The following is an 18475-nucleotide window of genomic DNA, read 5'->3' on the forward strand; positions in this document are numbered from 1 at the left end:
ACATTATTAACTATGTTAGTTTAGAAACATTGTGTAACATCTCGAGTTGTGATATATGGAAAGATTTAAGAAAATTGATTTGGCTACCTATATCATTAAAGTTGACTTACCTTTTCCATCATACATCCGTTTAGAACTCCAGGGTTATGCGTGCTTGGGTTGAAGTAGTAAAAGGATGGGTGACCTATCGGGAAATGATTTGCGATACCGTGCGAGTGAGGCTAAAGCACGGAAAAAGGTCGGATGGTGATTGCAGGGTCAGTAAACAAGACTTTCAGGCCTTGGAAAATTAACGCACCGCCCGTCAGATGGGATGGAGCCCACGGGCCGAGTGAGCGGGCGTGGATGGTCCATTAGCTGTGGACGGTCGGGGTGTTACAAGTGGTATTAGAGCTGGTTAGCCATCTCAGTTCTGACCCGAGAGGCGTCTTGAGACCTGTCGTGGGGCGTAACGAGGACGTTGCGTTCTTTAAGAGGAGGTGAATTGTAACATCCCAAGTTGTGATATATGGAAAGACTTAAGTGAATTTATTTGGCTACGTATGTCACCAAAGTTTACTTACCTTTTCCATCACAGTGTCACACATTCGTTTAGAACTCCTGAGTTAAGTGTGCTTGAATTGGAGTAGTGGAAGGATGTAACCTATCGGGAAGTGATTCGCGATACCATGTGAGGTGAGACCGGGGAATGTCATGTGGTGATTGCAGGGTCAATAAACAAGTCTTTCGGATCTTGGAAAAATTAACGCACTGACCGTTGGAACGGAATGAGAAATACGGGCCGAGTGAACAGGCGTGGGTGGCCCATTAGCCGTGGACGGGCAGGGTGTTACACATTGTCTCATCTATAACCATCAAAGATGCAAGAAGGTTCTGGTTTCATTGTGTAAACTTCATCTTGGTCAAATCTTTAGCCATAATAATTTCTATGTTGCATAATAGAAACCGTCAAAATCAATTGGCAAGGATTTGAGAAAAGAGTGGTTTCACAAAACTTACAACTTTGTTTCTCAATTGTGAGTTATGTTTTTCTTAGAGATTCCCATAAAGCATAAATACTTTTTGCTAGTTGTGACAATTCCCATTCTAGACATCTCTACTTCTTTATGCAGACATTGCCTTCTGAAGAGAAGTCTCTTCTTCTTACATGTGCTAAAAAACAAGTAAAATCTCGAAGCTAAATTTTCATGCATGTGTGGCCATAGGTCCATAGACAGATGGTTGCTGCTTCGATTTAAGTAAAAGATTTTTCATGTGCAAGAGACACTTGATAACGTTTCTAGATCAACTTAAGAAAGCCTTTCAGCAAGTGCTAGAATAGGTCCTCCTGAGAATGGAAATTTGCTTTTCTACCTTATATCAGTTCTAAACTTCTAATGTTCTATGCATCCCACAACATTTGGGCAGCACATGCATATTGTACTTCAAAAAATCTAAAAACGGAAATGCAAATTTATTTGTATCAAAAACACACACACACAAGTAATGGCCGAGCCTAAAAGTCAAATTAATAGATCCATTCGCTATGTGTTTTCTTAGAATTCTCATTATTGGTGTCGGTTGGCAAAGGATATGTTTTGTAATTAGTGGTAGAATTTAGTGGTGTAAGAGACGGTTCATTCCGGGTAGTGGGATGTTCTTGTTTTCATAGTGGTGAAAAATGCAACATCGGATTGATTCGGGTAGCGTAGGATCCTTCTAAGTGTTCCTGTGTAATACTAGATTCCGGTGTTGTATGTGGGGTGAAAATCTTGTAAAGTTGTAATCCTGTTATCATGATTTGGATAATGAAAAATTGAAGTTGAGCCAAAAAAAAAAAGAAAAAAAAACACACCACACACAAGCTATGAAAATGTATGTTAGAAGATACTCGTTCACTTATACTCGGTGCACATTATAAATCAACTCAGAAATATAAAACATCAAATACACATTTAAGATCGTTAACAACTAAGACCATCACTAACCCTAGCATCCCAAGTGGGATGCTTAATTATTATTTTTTTTTTTTTTTGATTTTTTCTCTGTTTAAAAAAAAAAAATTAAAACACGAACCAATCGCGGACCGCCACGTGTCAGTGGAATCCGCGAAACAGTTCAATCAACGACACCTAATCAGGCGTTTTAAACACTCTGTTTTCTTGTTTTATGGTGGGTTCCACCAAGATCTGCTAACCTTCAAGTCAATTATTGGAGAGTATATTTAATTTACAATATTCCTGATATTAAAATAGTCTGTTAACCAAGAATAACTAAGCATGATAATTAGAACTTTTGTTATCTTTTTGTTTGTATCTTCCTTTCCACAACTTTCTTTGTCTCTGTCATGCACATGCTATCTTCTCTTCTCACTCCAATGATTACAGAGGACAGCCTCAGCAGCCAAACAACTTTCACCACCATCTAATGTTCCCACATTAACAATTTAAACCCCACCTAAGATTCTTCTCTTTTGAACTGTAAAACTCACTCTTTTTATAAATTTTCTTTAATTAAATCTCTCATCATTACTTCCCCCTTAACCTTCTTCTTCTTCCATCTCAGTAACAAAAGTCACCGTCTTCTCTTTCCTCTCTCCCACTTTGATTGATCAATCATTCTTCTTCATTTCTACTTCCTTCCCTTCTCTGCATTCTCATTTCCTTTTCAACGCAAACAATACCCATAATTCGTTAAGCTCTTTGCTTACATTTTCCTGGAAAATTCAAATTCCTTTTTCCAAGTATAACTTCATAATCGCCTGTTACTCCAGTCTGAAGAAAAATCTCAACTTTCCCGGAAAATCTCTCAGTTTCCCGGAAAATCTTTCAATGTCAAAGCAGCTTTCTATCTGATTCAGAAGCTCATTAGTAATCTGGGTTATCTTCAGAAAGTCTGAAACCTCAGTCAATTGCGTGGAGATGGAGAAGCAAACCCTAAAGTACTTACCTTTGGGTCAGAGCGATCCCTTTGGCAATGTCATTGGCAACGGCAACGGCAACGAAGGAACCATCGGCGATCTCCTCGGCAGATTCCGCAACTGCCCTCAAGAGTCCTTCTCCGCTGGGATCCGGTTCCCTCCTTATCCGGGTCAATTCGGATCCGATCGCGATAGCAACAAGAGCTCTCTGTTGGATCCAGATTCAGATCGTGTTCAGACACCGAAACCGAACCCCAGGAAAAGAAAATCGATCCCTGTTGGAAACGGCAAGGACTCTCCAGCTTCGTCGTCTCTTACCGCTTCCCATTCAAAGGTTTTTCGAATTTCATCTATCTTTCTTGCTATATTCTTTATATGCTCCTTTGAGATGTTTAGTTCTTGATGTTCTTGAGGTGTTGATTTGCGGATTTGTGATCAGGTTTCAGGAGAGAACGTTGGATCGAAAGATGGGAAGAGAAGCAAGCATGATGAGGCTGGGAGCAGTAAGAACGTAATAGACAAGTGTGATGATAGTAAAGGAGACAATAAGGACGATGCAAAGCCGACCAAAGACTACATTCATGTTAGAGCCAGAAGGGGTCAGGCAACCGATAGCCATAGTCTCGCTGAAAGAGTACTAAACACCCTCCATCTGTTTTCTTTTTTTTTTTTTTGTGTGTCGATGTTTCAGTTCAAATTTAACAATGTTGATGTTTGATTATTATCAGGCAAGAAGAGAAAAGATCAGCGAGAGGATGACAATGCTTCAGGATCTTGTTCCTGGTTGTAACCGGATCACAGGGAAAGCTGTCATGCTTGATGAGATTATCAACTATGTTCAGTCCTTGCAGAGACAAGTCCAGGTAGGAGGATCCAATCATCTATGTCAATGTTTCTTGAGAGTCCGAGTTTTTCTTTTAATAAAAAGAATATATATCAATCTCGAGAATCAGGAATTCAGATCCGGTTACAAACATACATTGAACAAAATTCCCAAAGTCAAATTATTACAAAACTAGCTTCGCCCACCCACTAAATCCCGCACATTCCTCTAGTCCGTTTTTTGAAATTAAAGTACTTTTTTTTCAAGTGCTGTGATTGGTCAAAATTTCTGCAGAAATTAAAATACTTTTGTTCTGTTTTTCTTCAGTTCTTGTCCATGAAGCTGGCTACTGTAAATCCGAGGATGGAGTTTAATGCTAATGCTGCTTTATCCACAGAGGTACGCTGCGATGATACAATGTTGTTGCTTGCTCTTATCGGAATGTTAATGTATCAGTAACGTGTTGCATCTGTATTGTACTGATGATTCAACAGGGGGAGTCGTTAACGCAGTCTCTTTACGCAATGGCTTGCTCAGAGCAAAGACTTCCATCAGGAGGATACTATTCTCTTGCCAAGAACATGCCTAGATTCTCAGACACTCACTTTCCCTCGAGCGACGGATTTGTCCAAACTGAGGTAGTTGTTAGTAGTTAATGTCATATAGTAAACTCAGACTTGTTGAATCCTTATTTGTGTTCTGATTAATGTTCAGACACAGGGATTCTGGGAAAATGATCTGCAAAGCATTGTTCAGATGGGTTTTGGAGATATCCAGCAACAACAGAGCAACAACAACTGTAAGAAAAATATTTAGAACGAGAATCTCTAATGAGAAACTTTAGGACCAGTCTCTCATGCCAATATAATCTCTTTTATGTTTCCAGGCCCTGAGCCAACACTACAGATGAAGCTTGAGCCATGATTAAGAAGGTGTTTGTTATTGTATCTCTCTGTACATACAGAAACCAAGTAGTGATGGGTACGGAGTAGAGACAATGTTTACTATCCTTTCTTTTTGGCTTTTGCAGCTGTTGATTTCTTCTCAACCCCCAAAGCAACACAAAAAAATCTTTATCTTATGTATAAAAATGACAAGAATCTTTTATGGACAATTTATGTATTATTTACAGTTGTAATATATTGTTATTTCTCAACTTATAAGAGAGGGAATAAGTTTTTCACCTATTACATATTTTTCTCACAATAGAGAACAATATTTTTGATGAATAACGAGTGGATTTATAGAAGTTCTCTCTCTCAAAATTTGTAAACAGCCTTACTCCATTCCATTGCAATTGCTCACCAAAAGCTTTATTCCCATTAGTGCTGACAAATCAAATCTCTTACAAAGACATCTTTCGGTTTGTGACATGGATGAGAACGAAAAGGTATACATTGTAAAATGAGTTTATACGATATAAGAAATACAATGATAAATTCGCAAACTTAAAAATCAGATCAGACCCCAACAATATCTGATTTTTTTCCTATACACATTACAAGAAAACAATATGTTGTGGAAACGAAACTATATGTTGCATCTGTCATACCCTGAGAACCAAGAAGGTTCGGCGAGCTTTGCCAATTCCGCGTCTTTCTTGTAAAATGGCTCGAACTCTTCTCTCCATTGCTCATCTCCTGAACTTGCTGATGGCTCTTCCACTGGCTCATCATATTTGGCCATATCATCGCCATGTAAAGAAGCCTGTAAAGATTCAATGTGATTGTGCGACTCTGCAATGTGTTGTTGTTGGTTAAGAGTGCTGATTCCAGTTTCTTGTTTGCTCTTCAGTTTTTCAATCTGTTTATATGCTTCTGATGCTTGATACTCTGCATCCGTTGCCCGTTTCTGCGAACACAACAAACCAGAAACATTAAGTTAGAATCATATAACAGTGTTTGAGATATTAAATGTTTTAGCATTGTACCTGAGCGATTTTTAATCCTTCTTCAGCTTCTTTAAGTCGAGCAAGTAACTCTCCTGCTGCTTCAACAGCTTCAGCTGTATCTCTTAGCTGTGACTGGAGACTCTTGTTCTCATCTCTGAAGTATTGTGCCTCTTTCTCTCTTTGCACTTTCAACGCTGAGATCTCTGCTGCAAGTGCGTTTATGAATCTGGACTCTGCTCCCTTGACTCCTGCTCTGGCTGCTGCTTTTTTAACATCGTCTATTCCTTCTCGGATCCTCCTGTGCCTCGCAAGCAATTGTATATGTTTCTCTTCCAGGTCTGCATATTGTTCAATCATCCGTGCATGGCCTTTCATCGCCATCTGCATTGCTTCCGTCAACTCTTCTGTACATCTTTTCTCCGTATCCAGTTCCCGTTTCTGCTTTTCCATCAGCTTCCTATTGGTATCAAGCTCATTTTTTAACTCCTCAGCTAGAGATATCCAGTTTCTCTCAGCTTCTGTCCAACGAAGTCTTTCCTGTTCTAATGTCTTCTCAGGACTCTCCTCCACTGACTCAGGAATGGCATTAAGTGGTGGAGCCGGATTAGGGTCACAAGTGTATGTCAGCTTAAGCAGGGAACCTCTTTTCCGAGACGATGTAAGAGAAGTGTCGGTGTAACAGTGTACATGCGCCTTTAAATCTTGAATCTCTTCCAGTAACACTTCCCTTTCTCCCATTTCACCATAGAAGTTCTTGAAACTTTCAAGCTCTTCTTGTGCTCGTTTCAACTCAATCCTCGTCTGCAATACTTCAGGGTGGTTCTCGTACATGTCCTTCAGAAGCTGCAGGCATTATATAATTAAGGAAACATGTCGCATCGAGTCAATAATCTTCTAAATAATGGAAACTACCTTATGCTCATGCATGAGAGATGCAAATTCTTCATCCAGGAAATCATCTTTAGATAACACGCCATCCATGAGGCCTTCAAGACGAACAATTTTGTCCTCCCTTGTTTGTCCTATGATGGCATTGCACTCTCGCTCATGTTTGTACTGCTGAACCTATTCAATTTTCCAGAGGCAATTAGAAAAAGGTTCCCTTGATATGTTTCTAACAAAACACAAAGCATTAACTTAGGATCATACCAGCCGATTAAGCTGTGATATTTCAGAGGCTTGCTTAGTGCAGTACTCTTCCAGAGCCATTTCTCTTCGGATAGACCCTGCTAGAACCTTTTCCACTGCCTGGCAGAAAACTCCCATTAAATCTTTAGGCTATACAAATGCAGAACGAACTGTAGATGAAATCTTTACCTTAGGAACTTGGAAACTGGACTTTTCTGAGTTGTCAACAGTTACTGACTGACGATTTGAAATGTCACTTGTTTCTTGGACATCACATTCTGCTATGCATTTGCATTTAATGCACACTACTTCTTTTGGGTTCTCTTCTGCTATTATATCAGCTTCGGGATAAGTTTGTACACCTACATCAGCCTTGCTTAAAACCGTCGAAGGCTTGCATTCTAGAGCTTTGTAGGAGAACCCAAATGTAGATCGTCTCTGAGCAGTACTCTGGCGATAGGAGTCGAGTATTTTCATTCCTCTGTGGAGGCTAGCCGCCAATTGGTTTGTTGGCACAGGAAAAGCTCCACTTTTCTGTGTAGACAAAGCACTAGGTAGGTTTAACATCTCTGTAGACACAGCGGAAGAAGGTTCGACGATTTCTGTAGTTACTTGGTTTGCTCTCTCAATATATTTTTGTGATGCGGTGGACATTGATGATGTCCTCAAGCTTTTCCTACTATTCCTAATCCTAGGAGAGACGCTCTCAGTGGGAGTTATTAGCACATGAGAAGCACTTGCTGGATCTATGCTGAGGCAAGGTGACGCAGGAATTATTGAGAAGTGTTCTGTATCATCTGAAGCATCAGCTACTGATGCAATCGAAGAAGCAAGAGCTCCAGGAACCAAGTCTTGGCATGATGGAATGTTTTCCGCCTTGCCAAGTGAATTGTCGTGGTCTGTGTCACTAATAGGAGAACCAAGAGAATTGGTTATCAAATGAGGCAGCACACTTGAACCATGATCCATAGTTTGCACGGCTGCTGTGATGCCAGTTTCTTCCACGGTTGGCTCATTATTAATAGTAACTGCCTCGTGATTCTCAGTTTGGCAACTTGCATCCTCCATGTTAACATCTGTATTCTCAGGAAACTGCTTTCCTGTAGATTGGCCATCAGATGACTGAAGGTGGGAGTTCTCGTAATTTTCATCCTCCAAGGCCACAGTATGTAAGGATGGATTTATTTTCTCTACTCTGCTCGTGTCCGGATTGTTCTCCTCGGCAGGTGGAGATGACTGCAGGCCTATTTGAGCACAAAGCCTTTCAACAGCCTCTTCATCTATTTCCATCTCAGTATCTCCATCATCATCTCCATTGGCTAATGACTTTGGATGACTCAGGCCAAAACTTCTTAACAAACTCATACTTCTACGTGCATTCCAGGAAGTGGCATAAGCTGCATTCGGATTAGCTGGGTTGTTTCCATTATTCTTCACCCTTTGCAGTTCCTCCTGCGAAGTTGGCATTATAATTTGCATTAACATATGTATTTATGTCTTATAAGATAATCAAAAGAATGCATACCCTCAGCTGGCGTATGACTTCCCGCAAGAAATTTACATCATCCTGCATCACTTCATTGACAACGGCCTTGTTCTGAATCGCCTTTGCACGCTGAGCAAATCTCAAGGTGCTGAACGTTTCACTTCTACAACTACAATTTATGATGCAACTTTATTTAAGTGGAGAATGATATAATTTCAAATAGAGCAATTCGAGTTCTGGATTTACCTTTGCGAGGGAGATACCGCACAAACCATAGCTAATTTTGCATTCCCACCAAGAGACTCCTGCAATAGGAACGTCAGCCTGGAATCTCTGTATGGTATATGCCTTTGCTTCCCTGTTTGTGAAATTTCTGCGAGGATGTTGATCAAATTCCTGCAATTAAAACACTTATGGTTAGCATTTATCTAAGCTTCTCACTCTCAGTTTCAGACTCAGGTATCACATCTGTAAAATGTAATTAAAACCCAGATTCAAACATGCTACAGCATCAAACATAGTCCCTAAATAAACATAATGCAATACAAACTGAGACAGAACAATCAACAAGCAGCCAGCCAGATCAACAACTGAACTTACCCAAGTTGAGAAAGTGATCGATTGATATTCCCAGCTTCCTTCAACCGTTCTCCTGCTGCACCAGTTGATTTTTGTCTTTCCGAACCAGCCAGATCAACAAGATTTATTCTACTTGTTTTGAAGTTGCTTAGACCATCTGCCGCACTCTGCTATACATTAAAATGCTGTTACGAATGGTTTCGCATCATAACAATGAACTACTACTATACTAGTAAACATCTCCGTCTCATTCTTAAAAAACAATAAATATGAACAATTTGATAAAAGGAGAACACACCTTGCAATGTGACTCAACAACACAAGTAAATACACAATGCGACCTTGAACTCTCTGCATTTACACTTGTTGCACCTGTCCTTCTGTTTGCCAAACCCTACAGTTAAAAAGCATATTATTTAAATACTCGTTTCAGCGCAACAAAAAAGTTCAGACTACCTACACTGTAAGACTTTGACATGCTTTGCTGTTTGAAGTCATGTTTTATTGTAATTCGATTTACATCACTAACAAAGCTGAAACGTTAAAGTCCAATAAACATTCTTCCAAATTCCTCTAGTGCGGCGCATTTTCTTTTTAACAATGCAAAGTTCCGCGCCCCATATGTTAAAAGTTAACAATGGTATCACACCAAGTGCATGTGTACGTTTTGAGCAATTACTCTAGAAATCTTTCAGATTATAAAGGGTCTAGTTTCCCAAGAGGAACATGAAATGAAAGGGTGCAACAAACCTTGATCAGGAGCCCTGACAAATCCTTCAAATTTTTCACGTTTTCCTCAGTCAGATATTCAACATAAACACCGGACTTGACATCTTCTCTAATCTGGTACAAGATAAATTAAGAAAAATGAATACGAGTACTTTGTTCTTAGAATGTAAATCGAGTTAAGTTGCAAGTTCGTTTTACCATCAGGTTTTTCTGGCTCGGATCCAAAAGATCTGTTATTTGCTCGTTGTATATCTGCAATGAAAGACAGGAAAGAGAACCATAAGTATCATCAAGCATTAAGAAACGAAAAAACAAAAAATACATCAACAAACTATCCACTCGTTGAACCTCGAGAAAAGAACAGCGGCACTGGTAACTGAGCTGCCGTTCAGCGTGCTTCACTTGCTCCTGCAGATAAAAAGAAACCAACCCTTGAATGTGCTGCCTCTTTAACTAGATGAAAAAGGACTGAAAGTAAACAACAGCAAGCATCACCTCACTGATACGGGCGAAGAGCAGTTCAAAGACACGTGGAGTCAAACCTCTTTGGTCACCAATCAGGTGCTCTTCCAACAATCCGTTTGCAGGACCCCACATGGTATACGTTTTCCCACTACCAGTCTGATGAAAAGTGTTTTTATCATGAAGGTCCAGAAGTTAAAACCACAATCATCTGGTTAAGAAATTGCAATTCAATCCTAAAGAAAAACATATAAACATGATAACCACCTGTCCATAGGCAAAAACAGAACTATTAAATCCAGCCAGACAGTTTTCCACAAGAGGGGCTCCCACAAGTTGAAAGATTTCATCCTGCAAAGAATACAAGAAAAGATAAGTAGTTAGCCTATCTAAACCATGGGATAAGAGTAAATAGGACAACCAGATGGTTACCTGTGTTGAGTCAGGGTCAGCAATTGAGTCGAAAGTGAAAGTATGGTCATTTATAGTGAGGGCATCGCTGGAGATCTTCTTGACTATCATCTCCTCTTCCTCGCCTTTGCTTGGAGGCTTCACTCTGACTATAACCTACAAAACGAAAATAAGAGCTCAAGTTGCGTAGCTTATGAGGTTAGCTTGAACAGTCCATAGTCCTATCTATCTATCAGAAGCAGCAAAGACCTGAACAGTGAAAAGTCCATAGTAAGAAATCATATGTCACTCAAGCATTTGCAACAAACAGCGAACTCACTATAGGTCTCTCCCACATCACATAGAAACTAAATGAAACTTAAACCTTCTAAAAAATAGAAGCTTAGGCTTCTCCAATTAGAAATTTTAGAATCTGGAACATTTAATTTGATCGATTCATATCTAAGATAAGGCGATTCAAAATAATAAAAGGCTCAAACCACCTTAACACCAGAATCTGAAACCCCAGCTACACCGTTATCCGACGCAGCTTCCGCGATGAGCTTCCGTTTAAGAGGATTGGCAGACGGCGGACGCGGAGGCAGTGGACTCTTCAGTTTCGCCGGAGAAGACCTATAATCAGGCGGCAGCGAGTTCGGATCGGGAGGCGGGGCGTTCTCTTTGGCGGATCTTGTCTTCCTTTGGGACTTGGATTTAGTCAAGCTAGGGTTCGGCGATTGCGGCTCTCCGATGTCTCGCACGACGGCGTTTCTTGGCATCATGAAGTGCTTCATTCTCTAATTAGAATGAATAAAAAGAGGAGGAAGAAGAAGAAGAAGAAGAAGAGGTTGTTAAGCCACTGTTTGCAACAGTTTGGTGCTCGGGCAAAGAATCAAGGAATAAGGGGGAGAGAGAGAGAGAGAGAGCCGTTAATGGTGAGAATTTGAATTTCTAGATTTGTTTCACATCTCTCTGTATTCTTCTATTCATCAATCTCTGTGATCACGAGATGTAATCCAACGGTGGAGACTTACTTAGGGCCCATGTTTTTGTTTAAATTATTTTCTAGGATGTTTCAGTTCCGTGCCACGTATTGGTTTAGGGTTTACAAAACACCAACTAAATGACAGTAACACCAAAGCCCAATAAACATTATGTATATAAAAACTTTTCTCTTTTCCACGAAAAATACGTTTTAATATATCCTTCTTCTTTTTTTGACTGAAGGTTTTAATATATTCTACTAAGAACACACAATAAAATTAACATTTACTTTACATATGATCTACACATACCATACCACTATGTTTCAATCTATCCTTAAGATTTTCATTAAGAACCTAACCAACTAATAGGATCGCTTATATATTAGTTTTATACAAAGGTAAATTCTAATTTTACACCAAATTTGTTACTACTTTTCAAATTTACTTTCATGGGATAACCATTTTCATAAATACTTTAAATTTGTGATGAAAAAAATTAAACTAACTTTAATTAATCATTTAAAATTATTTATAAGAATTTATAAATGTTTAAGAGTTATTTATAGAAATTTCTAAATCCAACTTCACTCCCTAAAATATTAAACCCTAAACAATAATCAGTATGTTTTAGAGAAATTTCTTATGATAGTTTTTTTTTAAGTTTTTGTCACAAAAATAGTACTCAATGAAAAAAAATGACAAAAATAAGTTTTATTAAAAAGTAAAAATGACCAAAATATGTATTTTTACCCTATGGTTAACTAATCTAAACCATAAAAATAAAAATAAAATGCTATTTTGGTCTTTTTTTTTTAGAACTATTTTTTTGACAAAAACTTAAAAAGAGATATTGAGAGAATTGCCCTATTTTTTATATGAATATATTTTCAAAAGTGATATTTAACTTATGATAATTCAAACAAATGTTAGTTTACCTGAAATTGGCTGAAATATTGTAAAAGATAGAAACATCAGTTTACCACTCCTTGTTCAAGTAAGTTATGTTTCAATCATTTAAGTTTTTATCTAGCCAACCACTTAGATAATAAGATGAGACAGTAAAAAAACATATTTCATCTATATTATTAAAAGAGAAGTATTCATTTGAAAATGTTCTTATTTCATTAATTAAACTCTCTATTTTTTTGCTTGTCTTTTTCAGTTGCATTTATGAAATATCCTAAAACGAATAAAACTGCCTAATTTATTACTTGTCTTTTCAGTTACATTAATGAAATATTCTTAAATGAATTTAAACTTTCTATTTTATTGTTTGTCTTTTTCAGTTACCTTAATGATAATCACATGGACTTTCTTAATAAGGTATTTTAACATAATTGGGTTATGGACATTTAATTTTTATTTTTATCTCAAAACAAAAAATATAAATAATTTATTATTAATAAAACATCTAAAATTATTTACATAAATCAACTGTTTTTATATGTTAAATTCTTCATATAAGTTTAAAAAATCATTGTATTTTCTTTAAATATGTATAAATAATTTACAATCTTTTATGCCATACTAAGTCATTATATAATATTTCTTCATATTTTACATTCATACCCTTGTTTTTATATATCGTATACAATTCTCTAATTACGTGCATATGTTCAATTTGTTTATATGATATCGACTATTTGTCATAAATCAATGGTTTAAGACCCCAAAAAAGTAATTTACTTAGTGGATATAATATATTAAATATTACAAATACATCATTTAGTTAATTAAATAATCAGGATCTAGTACTTATTATATTGCAAATCAAATATAAATTATTTATACTTTCAAGTCTTCAAAATAAAAATGAGATACTGCAGATAAAAATATATCCAGTCATCATGAATTCATGTTTGATTTTTATGTATAAGTGTCTCTTTCTTGCTATCTACAATTTTATAAATATCCAGTAAATTGTTACAAGTTTTCATTAAATTAGTTTATAAAAGAATTACAAAAATAATAAATTATTGTAATTTTTTTTGTCTGGTTAATTATGCTATTACAAATTATGAAAAACATTACATAGATATATTACAGCCAACAATTCTACATGTCTTATGAGGATTCACGTCTGACTGCATCACCCTGAGTAGCCCTATGAGATCCATTTCCGACGGTACTCCTTGTGCCATGGTGAAAATCTCTTGTAAACATTTTCTCTAATTTTCTTCATAATTTGCTTCTCCGGAATTGAAACTCAGACCTCTTCCTATAGAAATTGCGTTGTCTGGGATTCGAATCCTAGATCTGGGTGTAGAAGCTTTTGAACCTTGACCACTAGGCCACGGTGTTTCCACCAAATTATTGTAATTTAATATACACAAATAAGTAATATTAAAAGTATTCATAAATATTTTAGCTATAAATATTTACTATACTAATTTGAAATTCATGCAACACAAGGACACTATCTATAGTGTTCATGAGGACAGTTTCACTGTGGAGGAACTCATGCGGCAGTCACACTTCAAGTATAAATCTACAAACAAAACTCTCGAACAACAATGACTTTGTTCCACATTTCAACCAAACGAGTTTCCCAAACATCAGTAGAGTTTGTGGGATAGTAAGGTTTATATGGACTAATCCATTGGGTTTTGATGAGATGATGGATAGTCCTGGTGGTGATGAACAAGATGATGTTGATAAGGATTATATATAAGAATAAGAAGTTATACATAATAATTCTGGACAGGACCAAATATCCGGAGAAGCAAAAAAACAACATAACTGGCTATAGATAGAGTCATCACCTTGGGCACCATAATGTGATGTTTGACAATGGGTGCTGTGGACCAATCATGCTGTAAGCTATACAAATGGGAGAGCAGAAAGATGAATCAGGTCTAAGAGAGTAGCAGCGCTTAAGTAAATAGATTTTGTTTCTCGGTAAAAAAGTTTTCATAACTAATATCACAACTGCCTTTGAGACATCGAGCCAAAGACCACACCATATGACAAGACAGTCTTTGAGCTCTCTCTCTTTGCTTACTATTGCCATCCTCCATATCGTTGGTTTCTAGCACCACCCATTGGATTCTGTCCCCTTCCAGAGCCACCATACTGACCACCACTTTGTGAGTAGTTAGGCGGTCTAACACCATAGCCACCGCTAGGACCGGCGCCATATGGTGCACCTCGACCTTGTGAAGGAAATGATCCGCTGCTGTAACCTCCGCGGCTCCGATTATTGTTATACCCGCCAGTCTGGTTTCCGCTAGGATGGTGGTACCCGTTTGAACCAGGTGCGGGACCACGGGGATTTTGATAGTAGTGATGACCACTAGGTCCACCAGCAGGTATCTGAGGTGGCGGTCCGTTGTTAACAGGGTGGTTTGGTCCGGCAGGCCAGTGTGGAGCGGCATGAGTTTGACCAACACCATGTTGCTGTGCAGGCCAACGAGAGTGCTGCTGTGGATGCTGCATTTTCTGTTTCTTGGCTGCTTCCTCGTTATGACGCATCTCTTGCCGCCTTTTCTTTGTCTGGAACTCATGTGATGATTCATATTTGGGTAGACTGTTTGAAGGACATGGAACATTGTGTCTGATCATATACACCAAATGAATTATCATAAACAATAACAAAACTTAGAGCAATTCGATACCTCTTTGGATCACACGGCAACGGATCAGTCCAAAAGTAGTCTGCATCAAGAGCATCCTTTGCAGATATTCTCTGCACCAACAAAATGAACTCAAATCTCAAAAAAAGAAGCTCTTAATTTCTGCAATTGGTAATATATTTCAGATTTAGTTTTGGTACCTGAGACGGGTCAAGCACCAACATTCTTTCCAGTAGTTCAAGGGCATGGCGATCAAAACTATAGTAGAAGAGAAAAAGCCAAAATGAAATCTCTCCTGTATCAAAAGTGATACTGTCGCAACTGACATAATGGCATAAACTTACTTTCGGTAGATCTCCCTTAAACGTCTTCTCAAGGGCCGAGGTGATTTCAGCTGGTCAAACCAAGGCATCTTCGAAACACCAGGCCAGTTGTTTTCATCAGGTGATCCACAAAGTTCATAAATCTTAGTCAATTGTTCAGTCTGGAGACAGATTAACATTTGAGAGTGAATAATCATCTAACGCACTGCCCGAGATGTTCAAAAAAAAAAAAAAGATGAAAAAACCGACCTCGGTTTTGCCAGGCAAGATTGGTTTCCCATTCAAAAGTTCAGCAAATATGCAACCAACTGACCACATGTCAATCGCTGGTCCATATTTTGTAGCACCGAGTAGCAATTCAGGGGGCCTACAGCAATAACCAATACATTAAAGATGCAAACAAAGTTAAAGCAAGACTTATATGTGTATAGCTTTCAAGTATGCATACCTATACCACAAAGTGATGACACGGTTTGTAAGATTTCCATCATGATCATGAGAATAGGAGCGTGCAAGCCCAAAATCCGCAAGCTTTAAGTTTCCCTCATTGTCAATAAGGAGGTTGGAACCTGCATCAAGATATCATCTAGGTCAAGTAGAGCAAGTAAAGGCGAGAGAACAAATGTCTTTAGGGATAGTCAATCACCTTTAATATCACGATGAAGAACTTTTTTAATATGACAGTAGTGAAGCCCAGTGAGCAGTTGCTTCATGTAACACTACAAGTCGAAATGTCAGACAAAGTTGGGAGAAATAGATTTTGCAAAGGCTACAACAAGGTATCTAGCCATGCGATACCTTGATTTGAGGAACAGTAAATCCCTGTGTAGAACGATCAGAGAGTCCAGTCAAGTCATGATCCATGTACTCAAAGACCATGTAGATTCCGCCCTTGTATTTGTTATTATCTAAAAATGAGATCAAAGAAAGAAGCTTTAAACTAGGTGACGGTATGTCTAACAAGTTGTCCAAAAAAAATAATAAGATATTGGATAAGTTTCACTAACCTGGCTTTCCTTGGTCGTCCCTATCTCGACCTTTTTAAAGTAAACAAACAAAAAGACTCAAGAATCAAATATCAAACTAAAGTAAATAGAGGATGAGAGAGGTGGATTCCTTGTTACCTGGCGAAGTAACAATCTCTTTCAAATGAATGACGTTTGGATGATCCAGCTTCTTCAGAATTTTGATCTCCCGGATGGCTGTGATGGGAAACTTGAAGCAAAAAAAGTGATTGATATAAGTCATTTGGATTCACAAAAGGTTGCAACTTTTGTAAGCTAGTAGTGAGATTGTAGAGCTTACCCCTTCTCTTTCATTGTCCATACGGATCTTCTTAAGAGCAACGATCTCTCCAGTTTTAATTTCTCTAGCCATGTATACTTGACTGCCAAATCAATAAGCCAAACAATATGAACACCAGAAGATAGCTTGAGATTGATGTTTACTCACAAGATCTACCATATCAAAAAGCTTTAACTTTTGTGTAAGCGAGTGAAGATAAAACAAGAGAAAAATCAATCTAGCTTTTGGATTGAATTTCAAAATACTAATGACGCAAAGCTGTTAGCAGCCCCAAACATAAACCCTAAAGAATCCAACAAAATACATAATTTCATCAACAACAGATAGATCAATCCTCCAACCTAGAAATTCACAAATCGGTTCAAACGGAATCAAAGAAGAGAACCCAGAAGAGGAAGAAGGAGGAGAAGAATACCCGTAAGTTCCTTCGCCGACCTGTTCAAGCTTCTCGAAGCAATCGACGCCACGAGATCCCCAGAACGGAGGGGGCTCCTCCATATTCAACTGCCCAAAATCCGCTATCGCCATTCTTTCTCCTCCACCGACGAATCGTATTTGGCTCCGCCCTCGTCGCCGCTCCCCTTCGCTGAGAAACCCTAAGCTTCTTAGCGTTTTTCGGTTTATGGATCGGTTTAGCTTTTATTTATTTTACGTGTTACTTTCCTTGCAAGTAACCCACGGTGACTGATACTGATAAAAAGGAAACTTAACTATAGTCTTAAAAGAGTGATTGATATCTGTCTTAATTCTTTTTAATTGTGTTTCCTTTTACTTGTTTTTATTGATTTCTACTTTTCATTTTCTTTAAATTTGACCACTTCTTTAAGATGGTAAATGAGTAACTAATATTTATTACCCTTGTATTCAAAGGGACTATGTTTCTTTTGTATTTTGGTATGGCTTTGTATCCCTTTTTCTTTCATTATTGCAATATATTTGACTTCCATAAAATTGTATATATATATATATATGAAAGCACTTTTGAAGAGTCTTAAGACATAGAAGAAACAAAGAAATCAACAAGAGAAACGATGGTGAAAACCTATACTCACGAGTCTCTAAAAATCATTTATTTGTTCGTGTTTGCATTACTGATTGTGAGATTAATTCCATCAAAAGCTCAACCTCCATATTGTACTATGGAAAGACGTGATACTGAGTACTTTAATTGCGTTGATTCTCTCAAGTTGGGTACACCATGGGTTCCTCCTTCCAAAGACTGCTGCGAATATATACAAATCGATAATATGGCTTGCTTCTGCAAAGGCGCCAATAGATTATTTTCAGCAGTTTTTGACCAAAATAAGCTTTTCAAAATCTCTCATGCATGCGGAGATCTCTTAGTTCCGGGATCATATTGCGGAAGTAAGTATCACTAAAACTACACTTTCAAATCTAATCATCTTCGTACTTAATGATTTTTTTTTGGTATATCAGTTTTCAAGGTTCCAGGTGGTGTGTGAGAAAAGATGGATGTGCATGTCATATTTTGTTTCTTTTCTTTGTATATCTCAAATTTTAAAATATATATATGACTATATCATATGGTTAAAAATTAAATAAGATGGGCTTTATGTCGATAATTGATACACCAATCCCTTATACATTATTGACCGAGTGATTTTGACACATGTTATCACCACATTAATTTCAAAAGCAAAATGATGACATGACATACCAATAAAAATGATATGACTTGGACTAATTGTGACATGGACATTTACATTTAATGTTGTTTATAATTTTGGTAAATTTTCATAATAAGGTAATAACTTATAAATCATCATTAATATAACAATAAATAGTAAAGTACGAAATATAGTAATATATAATATTTTTTGAAAATATTATTTAATATTATTTAAATAATTCTATAATTTTTATCACTAAAACAAATTTTAG

At 37.5% G+C, this 18475-nt stretch overlaps 4 protein-coding genes across 6 annotated transcripts; 2 read left to right on the top strand and 2 right to left on the bottom strand.

Moving 5' to 3' along the window:
* The first annotated feature begins 2434 nt into the window (after window positions 1–2434).
* Window positions 2435–4880, top strand: LOC106313501 (transcription factor bHLH77-like). 2 transcript variants are annotated; one of them, XM_013751326.1, is made up of 7 exons: window positions 2435–3233; window positions 3339–3533; window positions 3628–3762; window positions 4050–4121; window positions 4217–4360; window positions 4437–4521; window positions 4609–4880. In XM_013751326.1, the coding sequence occupies exons 1-7, from the start codon at window positions 2901–2903 to the stop codon at window positions 4644–4646; spliced, it is 1002 nt and encodes a 333-aa protein (XP_013606780.1). In that variant the 5' UTR covers window positions 2435–2900; the 3' UTR covers window positions 4647–4880. The 2 variants fall into 2 exon arrangements, with proteins under 2 accessions (XP_013606780.1, XP_013606771.1); XM_013751317.1 differs by having other exon boundaries at window positions 2439–3233; window positions 4205–4360.
* A 137-nt stretch (window positions 4881–5017) lies between these two features.
* Window positions 5018–11181, bottom strand: LOC106313485 (kinesin-like protein KIN12B). 2 transcript variants are annotated; one of them, XM_013751298.1, is made up of 16 exons: window positions 10891–11181; window positions 10430–10564; window positions 10265–10348; window positions 10031–10156; window positions 9884–9943; window positions 9734–9787; window positions 9557–9649; window positions 9105–9200; window positions 8828–8976; window positions 8474–8623; window positions 8267–8396; window positions 6931–8193; window positions 6763–6861; window positions 6526–6678; window positions 5653–6456; window positions 5018–5573 (listed from the first exon to the last, which is right to left on the bottom strand). In XM_013751298.1, exons 1-16 carry the CDS (start codon window positions 11179–11181, stop codon window positions 5253–5255), a joined length of 4008 nt encoding a protein of 1335 aa, XP_013606752.1. In that variant the 3' UTR covers window positions 5018–5252. The 2 variants fall into 2 exon arrangements, with proteins under 2 accessions (XP_013606752.1, XP_013606760.1); XM_013751306.1 differs by having other exon boundaries at window positions 5253–5573; window positions 8828–8973.
* Window positions 11182–14099: 2918 nt separating this feature from the next.
* On the bottom strand, window positions 14100–17184 carry LOC106309713 (cyclin-dependent kinase C-2-like). Its single transcript, XM_013746855.1, has 12 exons — window positions 16989–17184; window positions 16574–16655; window positions 16393–16483; window positions 16276–16305; window positions 16067–16176; window positions 15915–15987; window positions 15717–15837; window positions 15518–15635; window positions 15290–15429; window positions 15146–15203; window positions 14988–15058; window positions 14100–14899 (listed from the first exon to the last, which is right to left on the bottom strand). Exons 1-12 carry the CDS (start codon window positions 17099–17101, stop codon window positions 14374–14376), a joined length of 1533 nt encoding a protein of 510 aa, XP_013602309.1. The 5' UTR covers window positions 17102–17184; the 3' UTR covers window positions 14100–14373.
* A 388-nt stretch (window positions 17185–17572) lies between these two features.
* Window positions 17573–18160, top strand: LOC106302855. The gene is made up of 2 exons (XM_013739264.1): window positions 17573–17938; window positions 18011–18160. The coding sequence occupies exons 1-2, from the start codon at window positions 17605–17607 to the stop codon at window positions 18034–18036; spliced, it is 360 nt and encodes a 119-aa protein (XP_013594718.1). The 5' UTR covers window positions 17573–17604; the 3' UTR covers window positions 18037–18160.
* The last annotated feature ends 315 nt before the right edge of the window (window positions 18161–18475 follow it).

The sequence above is a fragment of the Brassica oleracea genome, chromosome C1, assembly GCF_000695525.1.
Source record: "Brassica oleracea var. oleracea cultivar TO1000 chromosome C1, BOL, whole genome shotgun sequence".
NCBI classification, from domain to species: Eukaryota; Viridiplantae; Streptophyta; class Magnoliopsida; order Brassicales; family Brassicaceae; genus Brassica; species Brassica oleracea.